We start from the raw sequence: 21826 nt of genomic DNA, 5'->3' as shown, positions 1-21826 counted from the left end.
GGCTTGACTGCACCTTCTATCTACCTGCTCAGACTATTTTTCTACTTCTTGATTGGTTGCCTAGGCAAAATCCTCTTGAGTAACTTGAACCAAGTCTCTGAACGAGAAGGAGGAGGGCAACGCAGATTTCAACCTGGTAGAGGACCCATCGACCGACAATTGCATATGAAAGTGTTCGGTGTGGAAGTGTTGGATTTGGGTGCAGTTCTTTCTCATTGATAATTAACATCTGACTGTTGGATCAAAGCAACACGTTGTTCTAATACAGGATTTTTTCCTTGTGGAAAAGAAATATGATTTTCATCTTCATGGAATGAATCGGAAAATATTTTTAGACTGGAATTTGTACTGTGCCTGTGCTTCAACCGTCTCAATTTTGCTTGCTGCGTGTTATTTACAAACGCGCTGACATCACGGCTATTCACTGACTTTGGAACAGCCAAAGACAACTACTAGAGCTGTCCGTGATACATTTCTCATCGCTGTCTGTGTCCAGTGCTGGGGAGGAACACTTGCTGGATCGGTCGTTATTCAGGTACCGTGTTCAATATCACCTCTTATCATTAAAAAAAGGAAAGGACTCTGCCGGTGTGTTTTTTTTTTGTTTGTTTGTTTTTGTATCAGTTTTTTTTTGCATGCATTTATATTTGGGTCACCTGCTCGAACCCTCACGATTTTATTCTTTTGCACATTGAATACAATTCGGTCTTGCTTCATGTCTCATCGGACTTATTATGTGTATAATACATTTAGATTTGAATATCATGTCGCCGTTAAGGCAGGACTAGGTAGCTAGTTATCTGCGGATTCTTCCTAACCACAGTGTAAAGCGAAGAGCGGAACATTTGTAGGGAATATGGCTAAAAATGGATCGGACAGTCCGAGGGATGATTTGAGTAAGATTCCTGACGAGGAGCTGATGAAATGGAGCAAGGAAGATTTGATTAAAAGACTGAGAAAGACGGATAACGAGAAAATTCACTTAATGCTGGAGCATGGGAACATGATGAAGGATGTCAACCGAAGACTACAGGTCCATCTCCACGAGATACGGGGCCTGAAGGAGGTGAACCAAAAGCTGCAGGACGACAACCACGAACTAAGGGAACTGTGCTGTTTCTTAGACGATGACAGGCAAAAGGGTAAAAAGCTGTCGCGGGAATGGCAGCGGTTTGGCAGGTACACGGCCAGCGTGATGTGGAAAGAGGTGGGCATATACCAGCAGAAGCTGAAGGAGCTGGAGGCCAACCAAGAGACGGTGGTGCGGGAGAACGTGGAGCTGAAGGAGATCATACTGATGCTAGACGAGGAGAGGAATGGGGCAGGGTCGAGGAGCTCCATCGATAGTCAGTCCAGTCTGACCAATTTGAACGGCGGCTCCAGCACCATTCGGGATGTCGGCGATGGGAGCAGTACGTCCAGTACGGGAAGCGCAGGTAGCCCGGATCACCACCACAACCACATACACAAGCCAGGAGAGGCCAAGATAGGAACCATCAGGAGGTCTATGGATGATCTCTCCACACCCCACCACCACAGGAGCATCCCAAATGGACTGAATGGTAAGGTTGAAGTTCCACATTGATATTTAGCGCTGTGCCTCTACACCCAAGAAGTTACACATTGGGAAAAACAATTACATGTATTGTGCAAGCCCAAGAGAGGGAACAATGCCGATTTTAGTGCTTGTTTGCACACTGACAGACATATACAGTTAAGACCAGGATGCTTATAATAACATCAGGCTCTAATTTGACTTATGTATCATAAATCTCTTTGGTTGTGTGCCCCAAATGAGGGCATGAAACCGAGCCATATTAATCCAGCTGCCATTCAACAATACACAAAAGGAAAGATATGAGATCATGTGAAGTGTGCTAGGTTTCCAGTGATACGTCCACCAATACTCCACCATATCCATCCACACTAACCACAGGCTACATTCTGTGTCTCAGTGATTCCGCACCAGAAAGAAGTGACCATGTGACATGATCCTGTCTCAGTCTCACAGTTGTTACATTTAAAATTTAAAGTATGGTTTTAGATAAGACACATTATTAGTGCCTCCCCTTATAATTCAAACCATCCTCTGAATTTCTAACTGAACCATGCTATTTTCAAGGTCAGTTGAATTTTGTATGCCAGTATTATTATATCCCCAAAAATTAACTCTGAAAAACATGCCTGTCGCAGATGACAGTTAATGAGCTTGCATAAATCAACCGTCATTTCTCAAACAGCTAAGTGGGTGTAGAGGGTGGGTCATTGGGCCCTTTTTACATTCTGGAAGTAATAAGGTAAAAGAAGTGTTGGATAAGCAAATACAGGTTCAGTGTTGGTTTTTATCTACAGTGTGTGCGGTCCCTTCAAGGCCTTTTCTGTGACAGTCCTGGGACAGTGTCACACTGTGTTGGGATAAGCCAGAAAGAAGGCCCTCAGGAATTCTGCACATAGAGTTTGAAGGAATCAGGTGTCAGTTGGTGAGAAGCTGCCATTCACCACTTCCACATGCAGTGAATCAGGGAGAGGAACTAATAGCCATCTTTCAGTACAAGTGTACAGTGACAAATACCATCTGTAACAAAATTAACATTGTTAGGTATTTCTGAAATGTTTAAAATTTCTCAATAGACTTGCTGTTTCATCTTGACCTTGAGTAATGTCAGAAATAAAAGCCTTCTTTAGAGTGAACAGGAAAAAATATAGTCTGTGCAGGTGCCTATCCGTGAGGGCAGACAGAACTGATATACATGTTTGCCAACTTAATTTTAAGCCCCATCTCAGTATGCAGGAATGTGATTTTGTGGATTTACTGAAAGGGCTTGTTTACAGAGTGTAATTAGTGTATGATGTTTCTTCATCAACTGGTGTATGTTTTGAATGAACATTTTTTATGGTTTATATTGTGTACATTTGTCTTTCAGCATGCTGTGTCATGGGGATGATTATCTTGATGAAGCAAGCCAAAAAAAGCCCACTCGGGCCTTATGTCCCCTAATTAGATTTAGCCTGTAAGGAAGAATTTATCTTAATTGCTTTTATACTAGATTAAGCAAATTCATTTTGGACTTGCCACTGTCCATTGTTTCTGTGGTTGTCAAGGAGATTTCTGACTTGTCAGTGGAATGCGTTGAACAAATTCAGAAACCAGCGACCCCATTTGAGACCCTGATATCCAGTTGTGGCTGAAATTCCATAATAGAAATTGATGTTAAGTGAGGACGTTAATACACTTTAATGGATGGTGCAATCTGTAAGATTACTCTGTATTTTTAGTCCATAGTAGCAGGCATTTTGATGGATGTAATATATAAATACATTTCAAATATGAGGACACAAAGTATTTTTATGATAATGATTTCACATGACCAGGAAGCCTCCTTACACATTCTCTTCTCAGGGTTATTATTTTATTCAGCAATCGTGAGACCTCTTGCCTTTATTTATTCAAGAGTAAATTGTGTTGCAACTTTGTACAGAATGGCCTCATTTTCCGTGATACATTATCATAAAATGTTTTTTCTATGTTGCGTTATTCTGCTGATCTCTCTGATGGAGAAGTTAGCACTGTCCCTTTGTGTGCTGTATATCACATGCTTTTCTTATGTAAAAAGGATGAACTTCTGCATTTCCACATCATTTGTAGTGATATCTGTGGTGCTTCCAACGAATAATGTCACATGTCTCCGCACCCAAAAACTTCCCATGGGTGGTCATTGACTTGCACACTTCAGATCAAACCTCTTGCCCATCTGTCAAATGTTTGAATGATTTCATGTGCAACACGATGCAAGTTGATTTGGAAGTGAGGAAAAACTTCTCAGCAGTTTTCAGGATAGCAGCTTCTCTTTGGCCATCCGTGTCTCCAGACCCTCACTGTCACTGGCTTGTCAAGATTTTGCAGACACACATAAAAAGTAACGTTCCAGTGCTAAACGTGGTGTGTTGTTCTTAGGCGGTGTGCACACATTACGGTGGAGCGTGCCTGGTGTACGCTCCTGGGTTCCCTGCACAAGTGCATATTTACTCTGTGGTGCAGAGTGAGCCTGTTAGGGACATAGTGTGAAATACTTCTGCCTAGTGTCTCCATTGGTAACTGGAGCAACGCTGATCTCCCGGCTGGCAGAGTGACCAGGCTTGGAGATTTGCTTTATCTAAAAGACGTATTTGCTCTTTGCTCCTGGAGCCCCGCTCCTACCTAGCAGCTCAGTTGCACAGATGGTGGTGTTATAATTCCCACAGACCTGCCCTGTGCAGTCACATTTGATGAGGATTTGTGCACTCAGAGTTGAACCAGGATCCTTTCAAGAAGAGTCAACGGGAAGTCAGGGGCCAGTCACATGACCTCTCATTGAGATCTTTTATTGACAGCACTGCTACTGTGGCATGGAATACAGATTAAAAAAGAACTTAGAAATTATGAATTTAAACAGTGAATATTTCATACCAAAGTACCAAATTACTGAGGTCTTTGGCAATGAAATTCAATATGAATGTGTTCATTTGAGACAAACATTCAATATCAGGTCAATGATTCAGGTCATTCAATATCAAGACAATGCAAAAGTAATGTTGTTACAAGTTTCAATTTTGCTTTAGCCTAGGAAAACTCTCTTAGAGAAGTCTGAATTGGGGACCCTGAGTTGCATAACCCAGTACATAAGAATTTGTATAGTGGCTGCATGCACAGTACTTCCTGTGAGAACTAACAATTTCATTTACAGCCTATGAGGGGATAAACTACATAATCATGTTACTTGTCATTATATTGATATTGAGACTGATTTCCTAATCTGTGTTAACTTTAAAAAATACAAAAGATGCAGGTGTGTAAATAGTAATGAGAAAAATATTCAGTTAGTCCATTTCAAATGTAAGAGTTGTCTGGCTAAACACCCTAAAACATATTTGACACCATCTTTGTTAAGGCAGAGACATTTTACTTTATGAACAGTATGAAATTGAAAATATTGTAGCATTGCAAGATCACCTGTAGAAGGGAAATGAGGGAGCAAACAGGAAATTAGCTCTATCGCTGAGAGACATTTTATTTCCCATTCTTGTCAGTAATACAATAATGTCTGTCATGCCATGATTCACAGCAAAAAATAAAAGAAATGCGTTATTAGCTGGGAGGTGCCTTTTACTTTGTTTGAACATGTGGGCTCTGCCTTTGCTTACATGCTCACATTTTTCAAAGTGCTCACGCCCATAAAACTGATTTCCCTAAACAACCAGGAACATTACCTGACAAACATGAAAGCAGATATGTTCATTTGATGCATTTGATGGTCACTGGCTCCGGTCACTGGCTGTGAGAGTCCATGAGTCTACAGAGGGTTACATTTAAGACATGTTCTCATATACTGTACACTTCAAAGTTGCATAGAACACAATCAAGGTTGAGTCCATGACATATCTTGCTTGTATGTCATGCGTCTTGTTCATGTAGTGTATGAAATCAACAGGAACGGCTCGCAGGCACATTTCATTGAGGTTCACAGTATTCCTATGGTCACGTGCTTACAGTATGCATGTGGGCTGTTAATTAGAGTGACAAGTCAAGCGTGAAATGTATGCATATGTTGTGTGTTTGGGTGCACAGATAGTAATGATATAATTTTCTTAATAGTCTGTATTTCTCCAGCTGTGCCACAGTTCAGGGGCCATATGCTCCACCCCCTGTCTGTCAGTATGAAAATTGGGTATCCTCCACATACCCCCTTTTTGTGGTTTCCTCTAGTCTCATAAATTTGGCTGGCTTGGGTTGATTGCTTGCTGCTAATCTGTTGCTTTTTAATCATATTACATATTGGTAGCATCTCATTGAGGAAGTGAAGTGTCTGTTACTTCTCCTCCCCTCCTCATGGACCCTGATTTTCATAGTGGCTAGAGCTTTGCTGCATCAATGTCTTTTGGAGGAAGAAAAAGTGGCAGCTTTAAGAAGAAATAGTTCTTTAACCTATGAAACAAACCAACAACAAAGACTGTTTTAGGCTGTGAAGTCAAATCAGTCTGTCTTTCTTTTTTTTGCAATTGCAGACTTGGTTTCAACATGCATTCCTTTTTCAAAATGAAATTGAAGTTATAAAGAACACAGATGGCATTTTGCAAGGCCAAACACGAATCAGTCTTATGCTGCTTTTACTGGTCTCCTTTACTGGTCTCCTTTACTGACTCTTTCAATTATTAACTCGGGCATAGTGACTCATCTTTGTGTTTGTCCTTAACCTTGACTTAAAAATAAATGCAAGTGTTACTTTTTTTAAGTGCTGTCACAGTTTGAAAATTAAATTTAGTCCTCAGTTAACTCACTGATGTGTGCTTGTGAAGAAAAAACTAACAAGTACATTTCATTGTGAGTCATTGTTCAGGAATGTTGATTGAATCCAGGGTTATGCAGTCTTGCAGGGGTACGGCTCTCTGTATTGGGCGAATGTTTACTCATGTGTTTATACATACACAGTAGACATGGCGCTGCGAGATCTCGCATGCTTTAATTACCTTGACAATGAAGCCGGAGGATTAAAGACAAGATGAGGAAAGTATGGGGTCTTTGCTTGTGGTGGGGGAGTAGTTCATTCACCGTAAATGTGAAAGGGGTCTTTTGAAAAGGTGAATTATGTTTTACTTACGCGTATCCCACCATGTGGGAATGCCAGTCAGTGTATGTTTAGTGTGTTTTTAATAAAATATTTTATGTTTGATTATCATCATTTTTGTTGGTAACATATTTTTTAATGAATGTACTGTGAGTATAGTGTAGGTATGAATGTATAATGTCAATAGGAATGTGTTGGCCGTTCAGGTTATTTGGTTGTGTTATGTGCGGTGATTGGCTGATGAGAAAACTTGCTGATGTATGCATGAAGAGGAAAAAAAAAGGAAAAAAGCAATGGGAACATGAGAGGCGCCGTACTCCAACGTCCAATGGCGGGCCTGTGCGGGGCTCATCTGAGACAGAAGAGTGTAAATTCATAGAGAAGCTCTTGTCAGTGCTCCGTCTGTTGGCGAGTGTATGAGCCCGATGATTGCGTTTGATCAAAGCCTGCTTAGTTAAACTGTGGCTCTCTTTGTGTAGGGCCCCTGTCTCGCTCCGCGTTGCCTCTGCACTGGTGTCCACAGCTGCCCCCCGTTTCATCAATAGGTCTCCTTCTCTTTGCTTAACTCTCTCCTCCCCTTCCCCGCACTCCCCTCTTTCTCTCAGCAGCTTCCTCACTCACTCATTCCATGCCTGTCTATCCCCCTCTCTCCTCCCTCTCTCTCTCTCCCTGTTATTCTCTCCCCACCCCCCTGGTTTTGGTTCCCAGAGCAAAAGTGCAATAGGGAGTTGTGAACAAAAGCCCTGAAAAGGAGCACGACAGTTATTTGGAGTTCTCAGAGGCCGCGGGGGTCAAACAGGGTTTGGGGTGGAGAGGGGCTATTGCTGGTCCACGCTGCTGTCTGGATAATTGGATTTTTGCTGATTGCTGTCGCTCAAGAGCCAATAGAAGAAGCGCAAAGGTGGTGCTGCAACACCCTGGGGCGGTGGCACAAAATGGGATGGCTGGGTTTAAGTCAGACTGAAACAGAATCCCACAGACTGCAGAATACCACATAAATACATGTAGCTAAGAAGTTATGTGATTCTGTGTTGGGCCACGACTTTCAGCTATTTCAAGCCGAGCTTTGCGTTCAGCCACCCCTGGATTTGGATTGACTCTGTTTGATTCTAGCTCCAGTTACTGTGGAATGCTGCGTTACAGTGCTTTCATTCTGGTCACTTCCTGATTTCAGTCTATAGTGGGAAGTCCTGGTTTGTGTTAGTCTGAATAGGCACAGCTGACTCAAAGGCTTTTTGCAGAGTATCAGTGATGCTCTTGACTTCAGCTGGTCTTGACTTCACAAAGTCTCAGACACATTCATTCCCGATTAACTCAGCTTTACTGGCATTATTCTTACACTGTCTCAAACTCAGTGTTAATGGGTTTCACATTGAAGTAAAACAACACTTTACCATTCTTTGGGCTAAACCTAACATTCATCGGTTATGTTGAATACGTACCAAACATTTATGTGTATAATGCGGGTCTTTTTTATTTGACGCTCAGGTAGTATTGTTCAAAAATAATTTTAAATGTTTTTAGCCACAGGTAAACTTGGAAAAAAAGACAGTCATCACAAGGCTGAGCTTCAGTTTGTTTATTAGTCCCCACGAATGATCATCATTAAGCCTGTTTCCAATAAGCCCCTCCATCAGCGGCTGTCACAAGATATACTGATTACAGAGGCGGCCCCTGTTCCCAGCAGCCCTGACCTCCCGGTGGGATAATCCCTGTCACAGGTTGTGTTTGGAGTCTGTGCCTCTCTGCGCCAGCGGGACCTCTGAGCTCCCACTGAATAAACACAGCCAGGCTTTTAGCCCCACAACTGTAAAGCTGCCACGGGTCTTCGAGGAGACAGAGGGGGCAGCAAACCATCCCCTCTCCAGTTTCTCTGCCCAGATTAACCTCTTCACCTGGGCCCGTCGCTGTTCATTACCAGTGCATTTCAGCGCGCCGTGGAACTAAACCTGGATAAGAGAACAAGGGGTCATGAGATAAAACAGATGGCCGTCGAGGAGTGATAGATGTTCCCGCTAATGTGGAGAGAGACTTTGTTCACCTCCACTGGCATAAATTTTAGGAGGGCATTCTGTTGTTGTCATTCAGTATAGGTGCCCCCCTTGTTGTTCCCATAGCACTTTCAATTCTTTCTAAGGCTTTCTAACTCCACAGTTCTTCCTGTTGTACCTAGAATAAGTATGAGTCTCAGTACTCACAGTTGTACTATGCACAATGAGTTATCCCAAAGACCTTTATGTACTGATCTCTTCATGGCTGGGGTAAACGGGGTTAAAAAGAGTCAAATAAGCCAAACAAAGCAGAGAAATGGGAGGTGTTTTAAATCTGTCATACTGACTACTTATAACAGAGCAGAAATTGCTTTAACAGGTGCAGTCTGCTTTGCTTTGTGGATGTGCATGTGTGTGTGTGTGCTTTATTGTTTTCGTGATTCCTAAATTGATGGAGGCCGCTCTGTGTAGTTTTGGCAACTTTGCATTGTAGGATAGTGTCTGTACTGTAATCAGAGAGTCAGAGTTGGGGACTGGCACTTAGGAAAGGAAGAGGCTCTTACCCTGGCTGAAAAAAAAAAACAGACCCCCCAGCAGGTCACCTAGGGACCGAGTGTCTCCATTTAGGTGGTGGCAGTGTCCTATTCCAGTGCTCTGATAATGTTTCCTCCTCTCTCTTCCCACGGTGAAAGTGAAAAGGATCGGTTTCCTTGTCTCTGGACAGTCCATCAAGCCCATAGAGTTATCAGAGCTTGTAAAAACTAAAAGTTTCTTTCATGTGAAGCAGTTGATCCCAATTTTACGGGGGCAGGCTTTTTTTTAACTCCGGTTATTGCACATATATCCTTTTCTGAATGAAAGTCAGTTAAACATCACCCATGATTCTGAATGATATGGTTAAACCATGTATCCTTGTTTTTCAGTGGATTTGGGCATTTTGAGGAATATGAGTCTGAGTGGTTAAGGCTGAAGTAATGCATTTGCTATGTACAGCTCTCATCCATGTGACTTAATACCTAAGAACAGAGATATTACTGACTCTCAGCTGCACTTTCTTGTAGAGATATATCATTTTGATAGTGTAATCTCTAGATCCTGCTGAGACTGTGTCATATTGAAAATGTGCTCCTGAGAATTCACATGGTCAGATGAACTCAGGACCAGCTCAGGACCAGGATTTTAGTTTCCCATGTCCCTGATTATTTAATTATACTTTTTGGCATAGCCTGACATGACAACAAGAACATGTTCCTGTTTGTGTTCCTGTTTCAGATTTAATGAGGTTTTAACAAAATGTCAAAATCAAACATTTCTAATGCGTCGCTGTTTTTTAACCTCAGCAGGTGAAATATGTTGTGTCAAATCCAGCAAGACAAAAAGTTCAGAGTTTTGCTCATTATACCAATTCCAATTAGTAATGTGGAAGAGAAAACTTCAGCGTCAGATACCCTCTCCACAGTTTTTAAAAACTCCAGTCTGAAAAGTTGAGGAAAACAAACAGAAAAAGGGCTGCTATGAAGTCACCAAGTTTCCAATCTTGGAAGCCAGTCTTTGTGACAGTGGTTTGCAGAGTAGACTGTCGGTTTTGCTGAATCTGATATTTAGGAGTAATTGCCTGCTCCCTGCTGTCAGGTTTTGCCTCATAAAAATTCCTGCAAACATTGCGGCCCCTCAGAAACAATATCACAAATGGGCTTCTTAAATGAGCTTGTAATTGGCTTGTCCCAGTTAAACCCTCTGGCAACTGCAAACAATACTCCTGGGATCAAGAGGCAATAAACACTTATAAGGACAGAAATGAAAAGGGGAGTTTTGTAGACCCACAGAGGATCTCAGACAGTATCTCCATGTTTTTAGTGTTTTTCTTTTTTTATTTAATTTTTATTATTACTCACTGGAACCACCAGCAGAAAATGAATTCCCTTCTTTTAGGACCTGCAATATTTAATATTATCCAGTTCTCACTGTGATGCACTTAGAATTCCATTTTTGTTTTGTTCCAAACTGCTGTCTTATTTAGCCATATAGAATTAATTCGTTTAGTTGAGCGTTTCGAATCTATGCAGTTTTACATGTAGAAATAAACTTTTTGTCATATAGAAAGGTTGTTTATTTATTGCTAAGGAGCTCAGTTTCCTCTCTCTGTCTGAGTGTAGGAGCACTCGGTCGTCTTTCTGAAGCTTGTTTATGTGCACGCAGTGCTTCTTGCCCTGTCTATATTAGTGTTCAGCCTGCCTGGAAAGGTTTTACTGCACAGAGAGAAGAAAACTGCTGTTTTGTTATGATAATGCCACTGTGCAGAAAGGTCTTTGTGCACAGAAATGAATAGAGGCCTGGGCAAGAAAGGTTTAATTCTAGAAGGAACTGCCCCCCTTTTTCAGCCCATGCTGCCAGCTCTGCAAAAGATGGCTAATGGCCTACAGGTTATGATGGGTGATTGGCGCATTCAAATGATGCTTCATAATCACATTCTTGAGATGCGGTAGTGGCAGTGGTAACCACTATCCCTAAGTTTGGCCAGTAATTAAGTCTGGGATCAGTCTGGCTACAAACCTCTTGGACATCTGGTCAGATAAAGAGGGGGTAGCGGAGTGGCAGATTACTGTGTTTTTCCCCTGAGTTAGCATCTTATAGACAGCAACAGTTTGCAAATGCTTTGATAGCAGAGCTGGCTAGCCTTTTCCATCCTATTTTTTTTTTATTCATTTTGACTTATATTTTAGCCATTTTTGTAGCTATATGAAATGTCTGCATTAAAAGTGTTGATTACTGGTGGACATTTGTTTTTTCTCTTAATTAACTGCATGTTTTAAGAGTTAGTTTTACTAATTAGCTATCTTGACATTACTCATCTTGCACTCTTGGTAAAGTTCATTGATATGCTAATGTTTTGTTGCAGAATGTTCTTGTTTTGTTGTTGGTGTCAATATTCTCTTTTGCAATTTGCATTGTTCCTTGAGCATTAGCAGTTAACTTGGTAACATTCTTGATTAGCAAATACAATAGAAAAAATTGTCCCAAATTAATGAGTGCTCTTTGGCATGGCAGGTGTTAAGCAAATTGGGAAAGATAAGATGCATGTTGTTAGTTATCTAACAAGATGTACTGGCAACCCTCTGTTTTCCATTTTATGTTAAACCAAGGTAGCTAGCTAGCTAGTTATGTTTTACTGCTGATAAGTTGGGTATGCTTTTGAATGGCATACTGCCCTTATCACAATGTAGATATTTTCAGACAGTTATCTAACATCTAATACAGTAAAGCAGGTCCCGCAGGCACTTGAACAGTTTACGTTCCTGTCATGCATGGAATGTCGCATCAGTAATCATGCAGGATGCAATAAGGATAGTGGACAGCTACGAGGGCCTGTGACAGACCACAGGGGTTACTGTAACTGTGAAGGCTCTGGGTGTATATGTAACATTCAGTTGATCAGTTTTATCACAAATTGTCAGCTTAAGCTTTTATATGATAATTCCAGAAAATTTAAAAGACTAATTAGAGCAGCCCTCATAATTGTGTATGATATTATGTTCAAATATAGTTCCTGTATAGTTTTCAAGTGGTTAAAAGCATTATCTGCAGGCACTAGGGAGGGAACATGGTAGAGGGAATTTTTCAGCTGTGGATTTTCAAAAAGTTGCCATGTCAAGGCTTCCCACCCACATTCCTGAACAAACAACAGAGGAAGCAGCCTGCGTGTGATGTGAGGAAATGCACTACTGCCTGAATCAGTGAGCATTCACCACAGTACCAGGTAAACACCTGCTGAGTCCTCATTCGACAGGGTGACTTTAACACAAAGCACAGGCCACGCACACACACACACACACACACACACACACACACACACAATCACAGCTTTGGAGAATGAAGCCCATATTGTATAAATAAGTAAAAGTGCATGCAGCAGCACAGGAACAGAACTTTCCATTTCCCCAATGCTGGGGAATGCCTGCCCAGATTGAATTAATTAGCTTGTCATATGAAGCTTGAGTGTTTCCTGCGGTACATTTTTGTTTAGTTTTTTTTTTCCTGCAGAAAGCATGAACTCATTGGAGTGAAAAGGGGGGCAAACGGGGGGGGGGGGGGCGCCTGGATTGGCTGCTCTCAATATAAATAACTGGTCGGGGCTGGAAGTGGTGTGGGGCGCCATGGCAACGATTATCAGCCGGTTGATTGATCCCAGGGGGGCTGGCAGTGCACCCATGCTGGGGTGAAGCGCTAAGCCATGCGGAGGGAAAAGGCTTCGGCAGCGATGAGCGGCGGTGCTGGGACCAGAGGGGAGAGTTTGGAGAGTCACCAAAGGCGCGTCAGAGGTCACATTGCGTTTGTGGCAGCTCCCCGGCACAATGGTGTCACGGCGAGGGGAGCGGCCGGGACAATGGGGTGGAATGTGGCCTTCCCACAAGCACAAACATACGAGTCTCTCCCTCACGGCGGCCCTAGAGACGAGTGGCTGGGAGCTGACAGCGTGCAGCGCTGATAGGGGTTGCTGGTTTTAGAGGACTCGTATGTAAGATGTAAAAGTCATCCGCGGCAGTGCTTTGACTGATTCTGTTCTGTCGGTCCTGGGGTTAAAGCAAACCAGGGGGGTGAACTTAATTGCAAAGCCGCAACAGTTCGTGTCTCACTTAGGCATAATTTTAAGTCCCCTATAAAATGACCCATGGCTTATGTGAAATGTTACGGCTAATAAAGTGAGCAATTGGCTGTTCTCCAACAATTCTTTGCCATCTTGTTTTAATCTGAATGACATCTGATTTTCTTTGCTGGCAGTAACTCCCAAATGCTCACAGATTCTGTTCCCTGCTTTGAGCTATCCTGAACAGTAATTTTATTTTTGTCAACATGGCAAGACTGTGATGATTATTTTTAGCATAGGGGTCTAGTAGTAATATTTGCCACATATAGTCCTTAAAAAAAAATTACAATTGAGTTTGCTCTTAAAATCTTGATTTTATTATTTCCATCAGTCACATTGCTTACCCCCAAATGGCTGGGGGAACATTCCTGCCACCGTCTGGATGGAAAAGAGTTTGGATTGCACTCTGTGTCTCAGAAACGCCACACCATCTGTCCGACAGCATTGTTCTCGAAACAAAGGAACGAAGGGCCCTTCAAAGCCCACTGCCGTGAATAGGAGCACAACGTCACCCGCCAGGACCTCAATGGAAGAGATGGACGCATCACTACTGGGAGCAGAACTGCTGAGCTGGAGGAATGTTTCAGACTTGTGCGTTCGGAGGTTTCGTTTTTAGCGTCGCCTGTAAAATATTTTATAAAAGGCCGAGACCCTCTCAGCCACGCTGTTCCGCGACATGGAAGCACGGGGACAGGTTACCGAGGCTGGTTTGGAAGTGTGTTTGAGCGTTCTCAGCCCCAGCGAACTGTTGCAGTTTACAGAATCCTTTCATCTTGCAGCATTAAAGTTTTATGAAGGCCATTTAGACACTGGGCACAGCGCTGCCTTTGCTTCTGCAGGGACTCATCCAAAAACATGCATGTAAAATGACGTAACTGTGCTCATATTTGTCAAGTCAAGAGCTGCACCTTCGTAACTACTCTTTATGCATATGTCACGATGGAAAGGGACACTGGGCGAAGAGTGTAAACACTCTGAATTTAATATCTTTGGATTTAAGTCCAACGACCCATGATTCTTCAGTTCATAAGAACAAATTATGATCAATGTTAATGTTTTCCATTTCTGTACTATTACTACATAAACATGAAAGGATATTTAAATAATTGTATCCTTGTACAACCTTATAAGGTAGTTCTTCTGGATAACATAGTTTTATCCAGGAAAGGTGTTAATATTTTTGCCATTTAAAGTAGTTAAACTTAGGGTTAAATTGAGCTCATGGTGGACATGATGGAGCAATGGGACAAGATGTCTGATCGGTATTTTCATTTATTCATTTGGCAGACACTTTTATCCAAAGTGACTTATAAGTGAGGCAGAGTACAACACAAGCAAAAAGTCATATAAGGAGCCAATAATATTAGAATTGCGGCATGACCAAGTTTCAGTAGTTGGCCAGACAAGAGCCATTTTTCAAAGGAGGGAATAACTGTTGTGAAGTAGCATTCAGAGTATACATGAATGATCAGGGTAGTAACATAAGCATTCATAACAACATTACATCACCAGGTTGGAAATATGATAATCAGTGTAGCCTGGCTGTGCAGCAGAGTGGGAAAGAGTTAAAGTGACACAAAAGAACACCGAAGCAACCAAGCTTTCTCAAAAAAAAAAACATGACCTCACTCTGCTCTATCGTTGAGTTCAGTTCAGTGTGATGCCTTGGAGTTAATTATTTTTCTGAGCTTCTTGTTATACAAGGGACGCTTTGTCACGTTGTAACACTGTTACATAAGCAAGACTGTTACCACTTGATGAAAATTTTGTATGACAACTTATTAATTAATTGCTTTATTTGCCCCCCCCCCCCCCCCCCCTTTCACCCAAGTTTGTGTAATGACCAATTGCACGTTAGCCTTGTCTCAGCATGACAACCTCTGTTCTTGCATAGGGCATAGCAAATGAGATCTTCAGACATGTACACAAACCGACCGTGGCTATTTTTTACTTTGCTAGTCCCACGTTACACCATGAAGCAGATGCTAAAATGAGGATAGGGACATCTTCCTGATGTCATCTGAGGCCCAAATGAGTCGCGGGATACCAGAAGTCGGCACATCCACCCCTATCCTGCAGTGCGGAACAAAGGCAGTGTGTTCTGCAGCGGTGGTTTTCCGGTCTTTGTTGGTAGAAGACATGGCTAGATTTGATCCTGGTCTGGAGGGCTCAGCCTGCACTTCGAACAAGAACCTCAACTCTCTGAACTGCTTGGGAGCCTGTATGACCAGTTTTATTGTTGCGCAAAACCACACGCAAATCCTTGTGTTGTGGAGCTTTGCATCTGCCATTAAAGTACATTATGGCAGAAAAAGTGAAGCACTCCCTGCTGTTTCTTGACCATCCAAATATACTGTCATTGGTAGGTATGCCATTCTCACTCTTAGCATTACCTTTACTGTTGTAAAGTGTACATATGTATCTATTGATTTTTTAAATTATTGTTTTCCTGCTTAATAAATATATTGTTTCTGTGAACAAAAGGAGTTTATCTAGAGCAAACCACACAGCAGAATGACGGGATTTAGAGAATGGAGCCTTTCTTAATGATCATTCCTATAAACCAGCTCATACCACAAGCCTGCGGTCTTCTTATTCTTTGTGCCACAGGATGGGAGAGTGGACCCAGTGTGCTCATTGAGTTTTGTTACAATGTATCAATGTGCTGTTGTTATCACACAGCCAGTTGACACACAACTGCTCTCAAAAGCTCTCTTGTAGGATCTTGTTTCACTACGGGTGCCAATATGGAGCCATCAGAAGTGTAATGAAGAGATTGTGTAAAACAGTCCATTTATGTTTCTGACAGTTGGAACGCCTGTTAACAAGACATGCTGGTGACACTACGCTTTTGACCTTTTTAAACTTGCCGACAGCCAGCCGTTACCTCAGGCCACGGCAGCTTTCCCACATTTCCATGTTGGGACCTTTGAGTTTTCCTACAATCTGCAACAATTAAGCAGATACTTACGAATGCTTACAAACATGATGTTAATAATAAAAAAGCTGCAATTTGAAATGAAGAGGGCTAACTTTCCTTTTCTGCTGACGCTGAAAAAGGGAAGGTTGCTTCAGAGGAATCAGTGGAGGTGTTGTCCTTTGTTTATTAGTTCGGATACGGGGTGGCAAGGCATGTTGGCGCTTGGAAATCCTGTTTGTGGGTGTTGTATATAATTAGAGTCCTTTAAATCGCTGCAGGGGCTGGGAGAGGTTGCCTTTGCTGCTGTTCTGACAAAGTCAGAAACATCACAAAATCGAGTGGATGCATTGCATGTGTGATGTCACTTAACACCATAGGGTTACAGTGTTCAGTGTTAGCTCTCTGTGCGTGTGTCAGTGTTGATATTGCTTTACACATTTAGTTTATGCCACGCATGAATGGACTGTGAGTGGAAATCCGATCGTCTCTATTTTGTACCCTAAGAAATGTCACATGACCTGTAACAGTCCCTCAATGTTCTTATTTGCTACAGAGCTGATTTCAGCTGGGAACATACAGTACTGATCTGTGTGCTACATTTAGTGGCATTCAGAGATGAAGGTGGTTCCAAATACTCTTTGGAGAAATTGAATTAAAATTCAGCATTTTTTGTATTTGTTGTTTGTTAATGTTGCATGCATTTTCTCATGAGGATATTATTGCAGCTGAAAGGTAAACACACAAAATTCTAGTGCTCATATGAACACAGTTTAGAAAATCGTTCATTTTTAGTAATAGGTAATTATAGCAAGTGATCAGTTTTTTTTCTAAATGCCAAGCTGTTCTTCACTTTAACATTCACTATCCGTAATTGAAAACCTGAACCCAGTTTTGGCCTTCTTGTTAGTTGACATAACTGATTTGTTTATGTAGGAGAGGAGCTAATGATTCTCCTCTATCACATTGTATCTGGTTCCTCTGGAAGATGGCTAAAGGGAACATCTTGTTGATTTGTGTTTGCCTGGTGAGTAGTTAGGTCTATTTTTGGTCCTCTCAAAGCGGAAGTCCTATAGGCACATGTCCTCCATTGGAAATGAAAGTACGTAATTTGCTTCACTTGAAAATAGTACAGTGTGTACTGGAAAAGAAATAAGGACCTTTTCTTGTCAGCTGCATTTCTTGTCAGCTTTGTCTTGTCAGCTGCACCTCTATATAAACCATATCTGTAGCAGAACAATGAAACATCATAGACATGAATATTTAATGATAGTTTTTATATAAATGAATGTTTTGTATATTGGGTGTTGCATGTATTGAGAATATTAACCTCAAAGCTGAATTGTTACACTTCAGATTTGGTAATTGCAAGGTGAAAACGTTTCAATAAAATGGCAGTTATGTTGTAAAAAGAAGAACTTGAGAGAGCCTTGTGATTCATTTCTGCTATTTTAAAAACTGTGAATCAACCAAGATAAGTGAAAAGCAAATTGGACAGCAAAGGGTAGAAAATGATCTCTCTTCCTCGTGTTTCATCATTAAGCAGCAAAATTCAGTGTCTCAAAAACATACTTTGAACATCATGTTTGCTTATTGGAACTTCTGATGGAACAGAACCAAGTGTTAGTTGCCAGCTTGTGCTTGCACAACCAATCTTAATTGGCCATCTAACTATGGCTTTTGATAGGTAGTTAGCTATGATGAAATGGATTGAATCTCTTGTCACAGCCAGGAAATGAAGCAAGTCACAAGAAAACAAAATATTTACAAGGCACTTTGGATAATTTGATTGTAGCATAACCAGGTATCTGCCTTCAAAGTGTTTGGCTTCAAATCATTGGCTAGCCAGCCAACTTCTTTCGTGTCAGAGTAATATTCCAAATTTCTGTCATCAGGTACCTAACAGATAGCACAATGTGTTTGTCAGTTATTAGTAAGTAGCAAAATACAGACTTCTCTGTGTTGCAGTGTGACAATGTTATTGATGACCAATAATACAAATACTCTACTAGACGGTGCTAGCTGTGTGGCACATGTCATCTGTTCTTTCATAATCAAACTATTATCTTGCCATTTTTAGTATGCAGACATCTTCTTGTACATTGAAAGCAATGTTTACATAATTTATTGTATTTTTTAGGAATAAACAGGTGCACTTAAAACTCTTTTATATGGTATCACTGCCTTTGTTGCATTGTTTCATATGAAATCATATGAACAGAAACAATTTTCCATTGTGTTTATTTGAAAACATACAAACAGTTTCTCTGTCATGTTTTGTGTAAGTTTTGTGTACAGCATATTCTCATGTTTTGGATCTTGGAAGTACAGTTGTTCGTGTTTAGTTAGCCCAAAGGTGAATGCTTACACGCCTAGTAACGTACCCACACAAATTGTTGCATTGAATTGTAAATAAATATGTATCTGCTTTGCATAAATACCTTGGTGGAACAGTTTCTTTTTCTCCCTCCTGTCTTTTAGCTTGCATGTACAAAAGCCCTGTTTCTGCTTCCATTTCCTTATTTGGAGAGCTATGTTAATGATAACCAGAGCCGTGGTTTGCCCTACTTTGAATTTTATGTGCGATTATTTCCTGCTATTTCCTTTTCCAGAGCAAAAAAGAGAGAAAAGGAAAACAAATGTATTATGCAAGCATGTTCTCTATGGTTTGGAATCAGTGATTAACATATAGTAGACTCTATTTACAGTACATGCTGAGCAATCACACACACATACACACACACACAGATACACACAGACACACATAGTTTTCCTGCGGTTATGCTACCATCTTCAAGAAGACGATGTGCAGGCAGCAGATTGGACAGACTTTAGAGTTGTGTCTTTGTAAAGAAACTGTGGCTGCTGGGGTTTACTGCCCTTAAGATTGCTTGTTGCAACTGCAAAAAGCTCTATTTCTGAGAATGTCTTAAAAACCTAATAAATTGACCATAGTTTAATTCTTCCACTTCGTTTAGATGAAAGTCTTTCTCAGCCTGAATTTAGGGAGGGAGAGTGGAGTAGAAGAAGAGTCAGAGGGAGCTTTTGAATACTGGGCAATAATAAGAAAACCTATTGCCTTTCACTCTTTTATCTGCTTGCACTCTATATTTATGGGAGTGGGTTTGGTGGGGAGGCCAGAAGTATGTGAATTATAGTACAAGCAGCCACTTTAGTCAAACAGAGCTTCGTTGCTGGGATACATTCTTATCAATGTGTTGGTGTGCCATCTGTCTGCTTTGTGAGTTTATCCATGCTGTCCGGTGTCACTTTTTTATTTTCATTTAATTTGAAAATTAAGGTGATGTCTTGTCAAAAACAAACCAACAGGCCAAATTTTTGACAGATTTTTAAATTGACCAGGAAAAAACATAAAAACAATTCATGATGAAGTATGATTCTGTTCGCACTTTTTAAGTGCACGGTAACCCCAGAGGAAAATGGAAAGGTAATGTAACAGCCTCTGCTGATAAAAATGGGAGGGAAAGATGTTTTGCATCCATGTTACAGTTAACATTCAGTGCTAATGCAAAAGAATATGAATTTACAAATGGAACTCATTCCATTGGAATGACATCAGGAGGTGCTGGGCTTCTCAATTTTTTATATGAAACACATCAGTACTGGGATGTGTAACTATTGACAAGGAAGTCAGGCAGAAAGGTGGATTCTCTCCGCTTCACAGAATGTGCATGTTAGTCACTGTGTGTCTCGTTCATTTTTGTTTTGGAAAATGTATTTTTCTATGAGGAAGAAACACCAACACCAGGGTCTTACTTGGGTTTTAAATATGAAATATGTAAAGGCTTTGGTGTAATAGGTTTGTGTAATGTTGTGTGTCATAGGTTGTTAGGTCAACTGTCAGAATTTAAATTTCAATTAAGCAGAACACCCATTCATTTACTCAGGAACCAGGAAATCAGCACAGGTCACCGAATGACATAAACAATACATTTCTAGTTTGTGTATGATCAGTCTGTGGGTGTTGTACTTCTTTTTCATTATTTTCATTCTTTCATTTCTCTCTTTTTAGTCAGTGTTAAAAAGTTATGGTCACTTTTATCAGTTGTGACATTATTAATCATTGGTTAATAATTTAGTTTTTTACACAGTGTTACACTTTGTGAAGATGTTGAGAATTTACATTACAAAAGACATGATATTCAGTACATTTGTTTCAGAGGAAAGAAAGTGCCACCTTACACTGTGGTCTAATGAACAAGTTTAGGCAGAGAGGGAAACAAGAAAAAACATCATAGGCCTGCAGGCACCACAGGAGTATTGTGTGGAGAAAAATGTGTTTATACAACTACAGTAGGATCCAGATGTTTGGATAGCGTTTGGAGAGGGCCACTAGCAGGACTATGGAAGTATTGCCTATGTTATGCTTCTCTGCCTTTGGGAGAGACCCTTGGGACATTTTCATATCAATATTTATGCTTTCAGAGTGCTGGTAACTCAGTTATGGTGTAACATAGACAGTGCTATGTGTTTTTGGAAAGTCTTTATTTGAAATTTAATTGAGCAATGTTTGTGCTGTATTGAAATGAAAACAGAATCCTTCCTTGTGTATGGATCAGAAGAAACACATTGAGGGGCAAGCTGAGAGGTCATTTCAGTGACTTTGCCCCTGGATAAAATTGTTTTTATACTCAACTACAGAGATATTCCATAGGCATATGCAGATTTTATGCAAGATTTATTCATCCTATTAGAATGTATGTGTTCTTTGTTTGATGGTTCCTCTGATTGTTTGTGGAGTGTGCCGTGTTATGACATTTTGATAGTGAACCAGATGATTTAGCGTTTTCTAAAATAGTTGCGTTCACGCAAAAGACGTGTTGTTGGAAATAATTTATTGAAATCACATTGTGGAAAACTGAAAAGTCATGCACGAATGGATTGAAAACATGAAAAGGAAAGCTTGGAACGATGCCATAAACATCTTTATATATACATCCTTTCATTTATAATATTTCATTCTCTTATGATTGTCAATCAGCCATCTGCCTTTGATTTCCTTGTCTTAAAATGCTCTCTGTATACACTAATTTGAAAGCCAGGGGAAATACTTTCAACATTGTACACTTCTTTGTGTTGTTTTTGGAAGGTGTCTTAAGCAAAGCGGTTAGAACAATTGCTTTATATTGATTTGTACCAGAAAGGTCTGTTTTGATTTGGTTTTATACAAATGAAGTAGTGTTTTATCAAATATATGATATCAATATCTCGTGAGGTAATGGAAATTTCCTCTTCATGCAGCACGGTCTAGCAGTCATACATGCCATACAAACTTCACTCTGTTAGCTCAAGAGATCTTATCCCTTGTGATTTAAACAGTAAATAAACACCATGGAATAATTTGTGAATGTGTGTTTTATTGTACAAGAAACAGAAGTGTTCATTTTAAAGCCAAATGGTTGGGGATTGTGGCCAATATGTCTGTGTTATCTGTAGAAAACCTTAGCTTTGATTCGAAGCAGTGGTCAAGTTCCTCTTCCATTCTCCAGAACTTCTCCTGCAGGATGAAGTGATTAAGTGGCTTTAGCTATAGACCCCTGAGTTTCTTATTTGAAAATGAGGCAAATGTCCATTGTCTGAACCTTGTTTGTCCATACTGGAAAAAATCTATAGTTGCAACACTGAAAGTCAAACCACAGGACCATATGGC

At 40.7% G+C, this 21826-nt stretch overlaps 1 protein-coding gene across 4 annotated transcripts in view; it reads left to right on the top strand.

Annotated features, from left to right (window-relative positions):
* The first annotated feature begins 676 nt into the window (after positions 1-676).
* Positions 677-21826, top strand: part of ccdc85ca (coiled-coil domain containing 85C, a) — a 48581-nt gene continuing 27431 nt past the window's right edge. For 2 of the 4 annotated variants that reach the window (XM_036542457.1, XM_036542456.1), the window contains exon 1: positions 677-1562. In XM_036542457.1, coding sequence (XP_036398350.1) covers positions 857-1562 — 706 coding nt within the window. In that variant the 5' untranslated portion in view covers positions 677-856. The remainder of the gene's footprint in view (positions 1563-21826) is intronic. The other 2 variants (XM_036542460.1, XM_036542458.1) reach the window with 2 other exon arrangements.

The sequence above is a fragment of the Megalops cyprinoides genome, chromosome 12 (assembly GCF_013368585.1).
Source record: "Megalops cyprinoides isolate fMegCyp1 chromosome 12, fMegCyp1.pri, whole genome shotgun sequence".
NCBI lineage: Eukaryota > Metazoa > Chordata > Actinopteri > Elopiformes > Megalopidae > Megalops > Megalops cyprinoides.
This window is presented reverse-complemented; position numbering and strand designations above follow the sequence as displayed.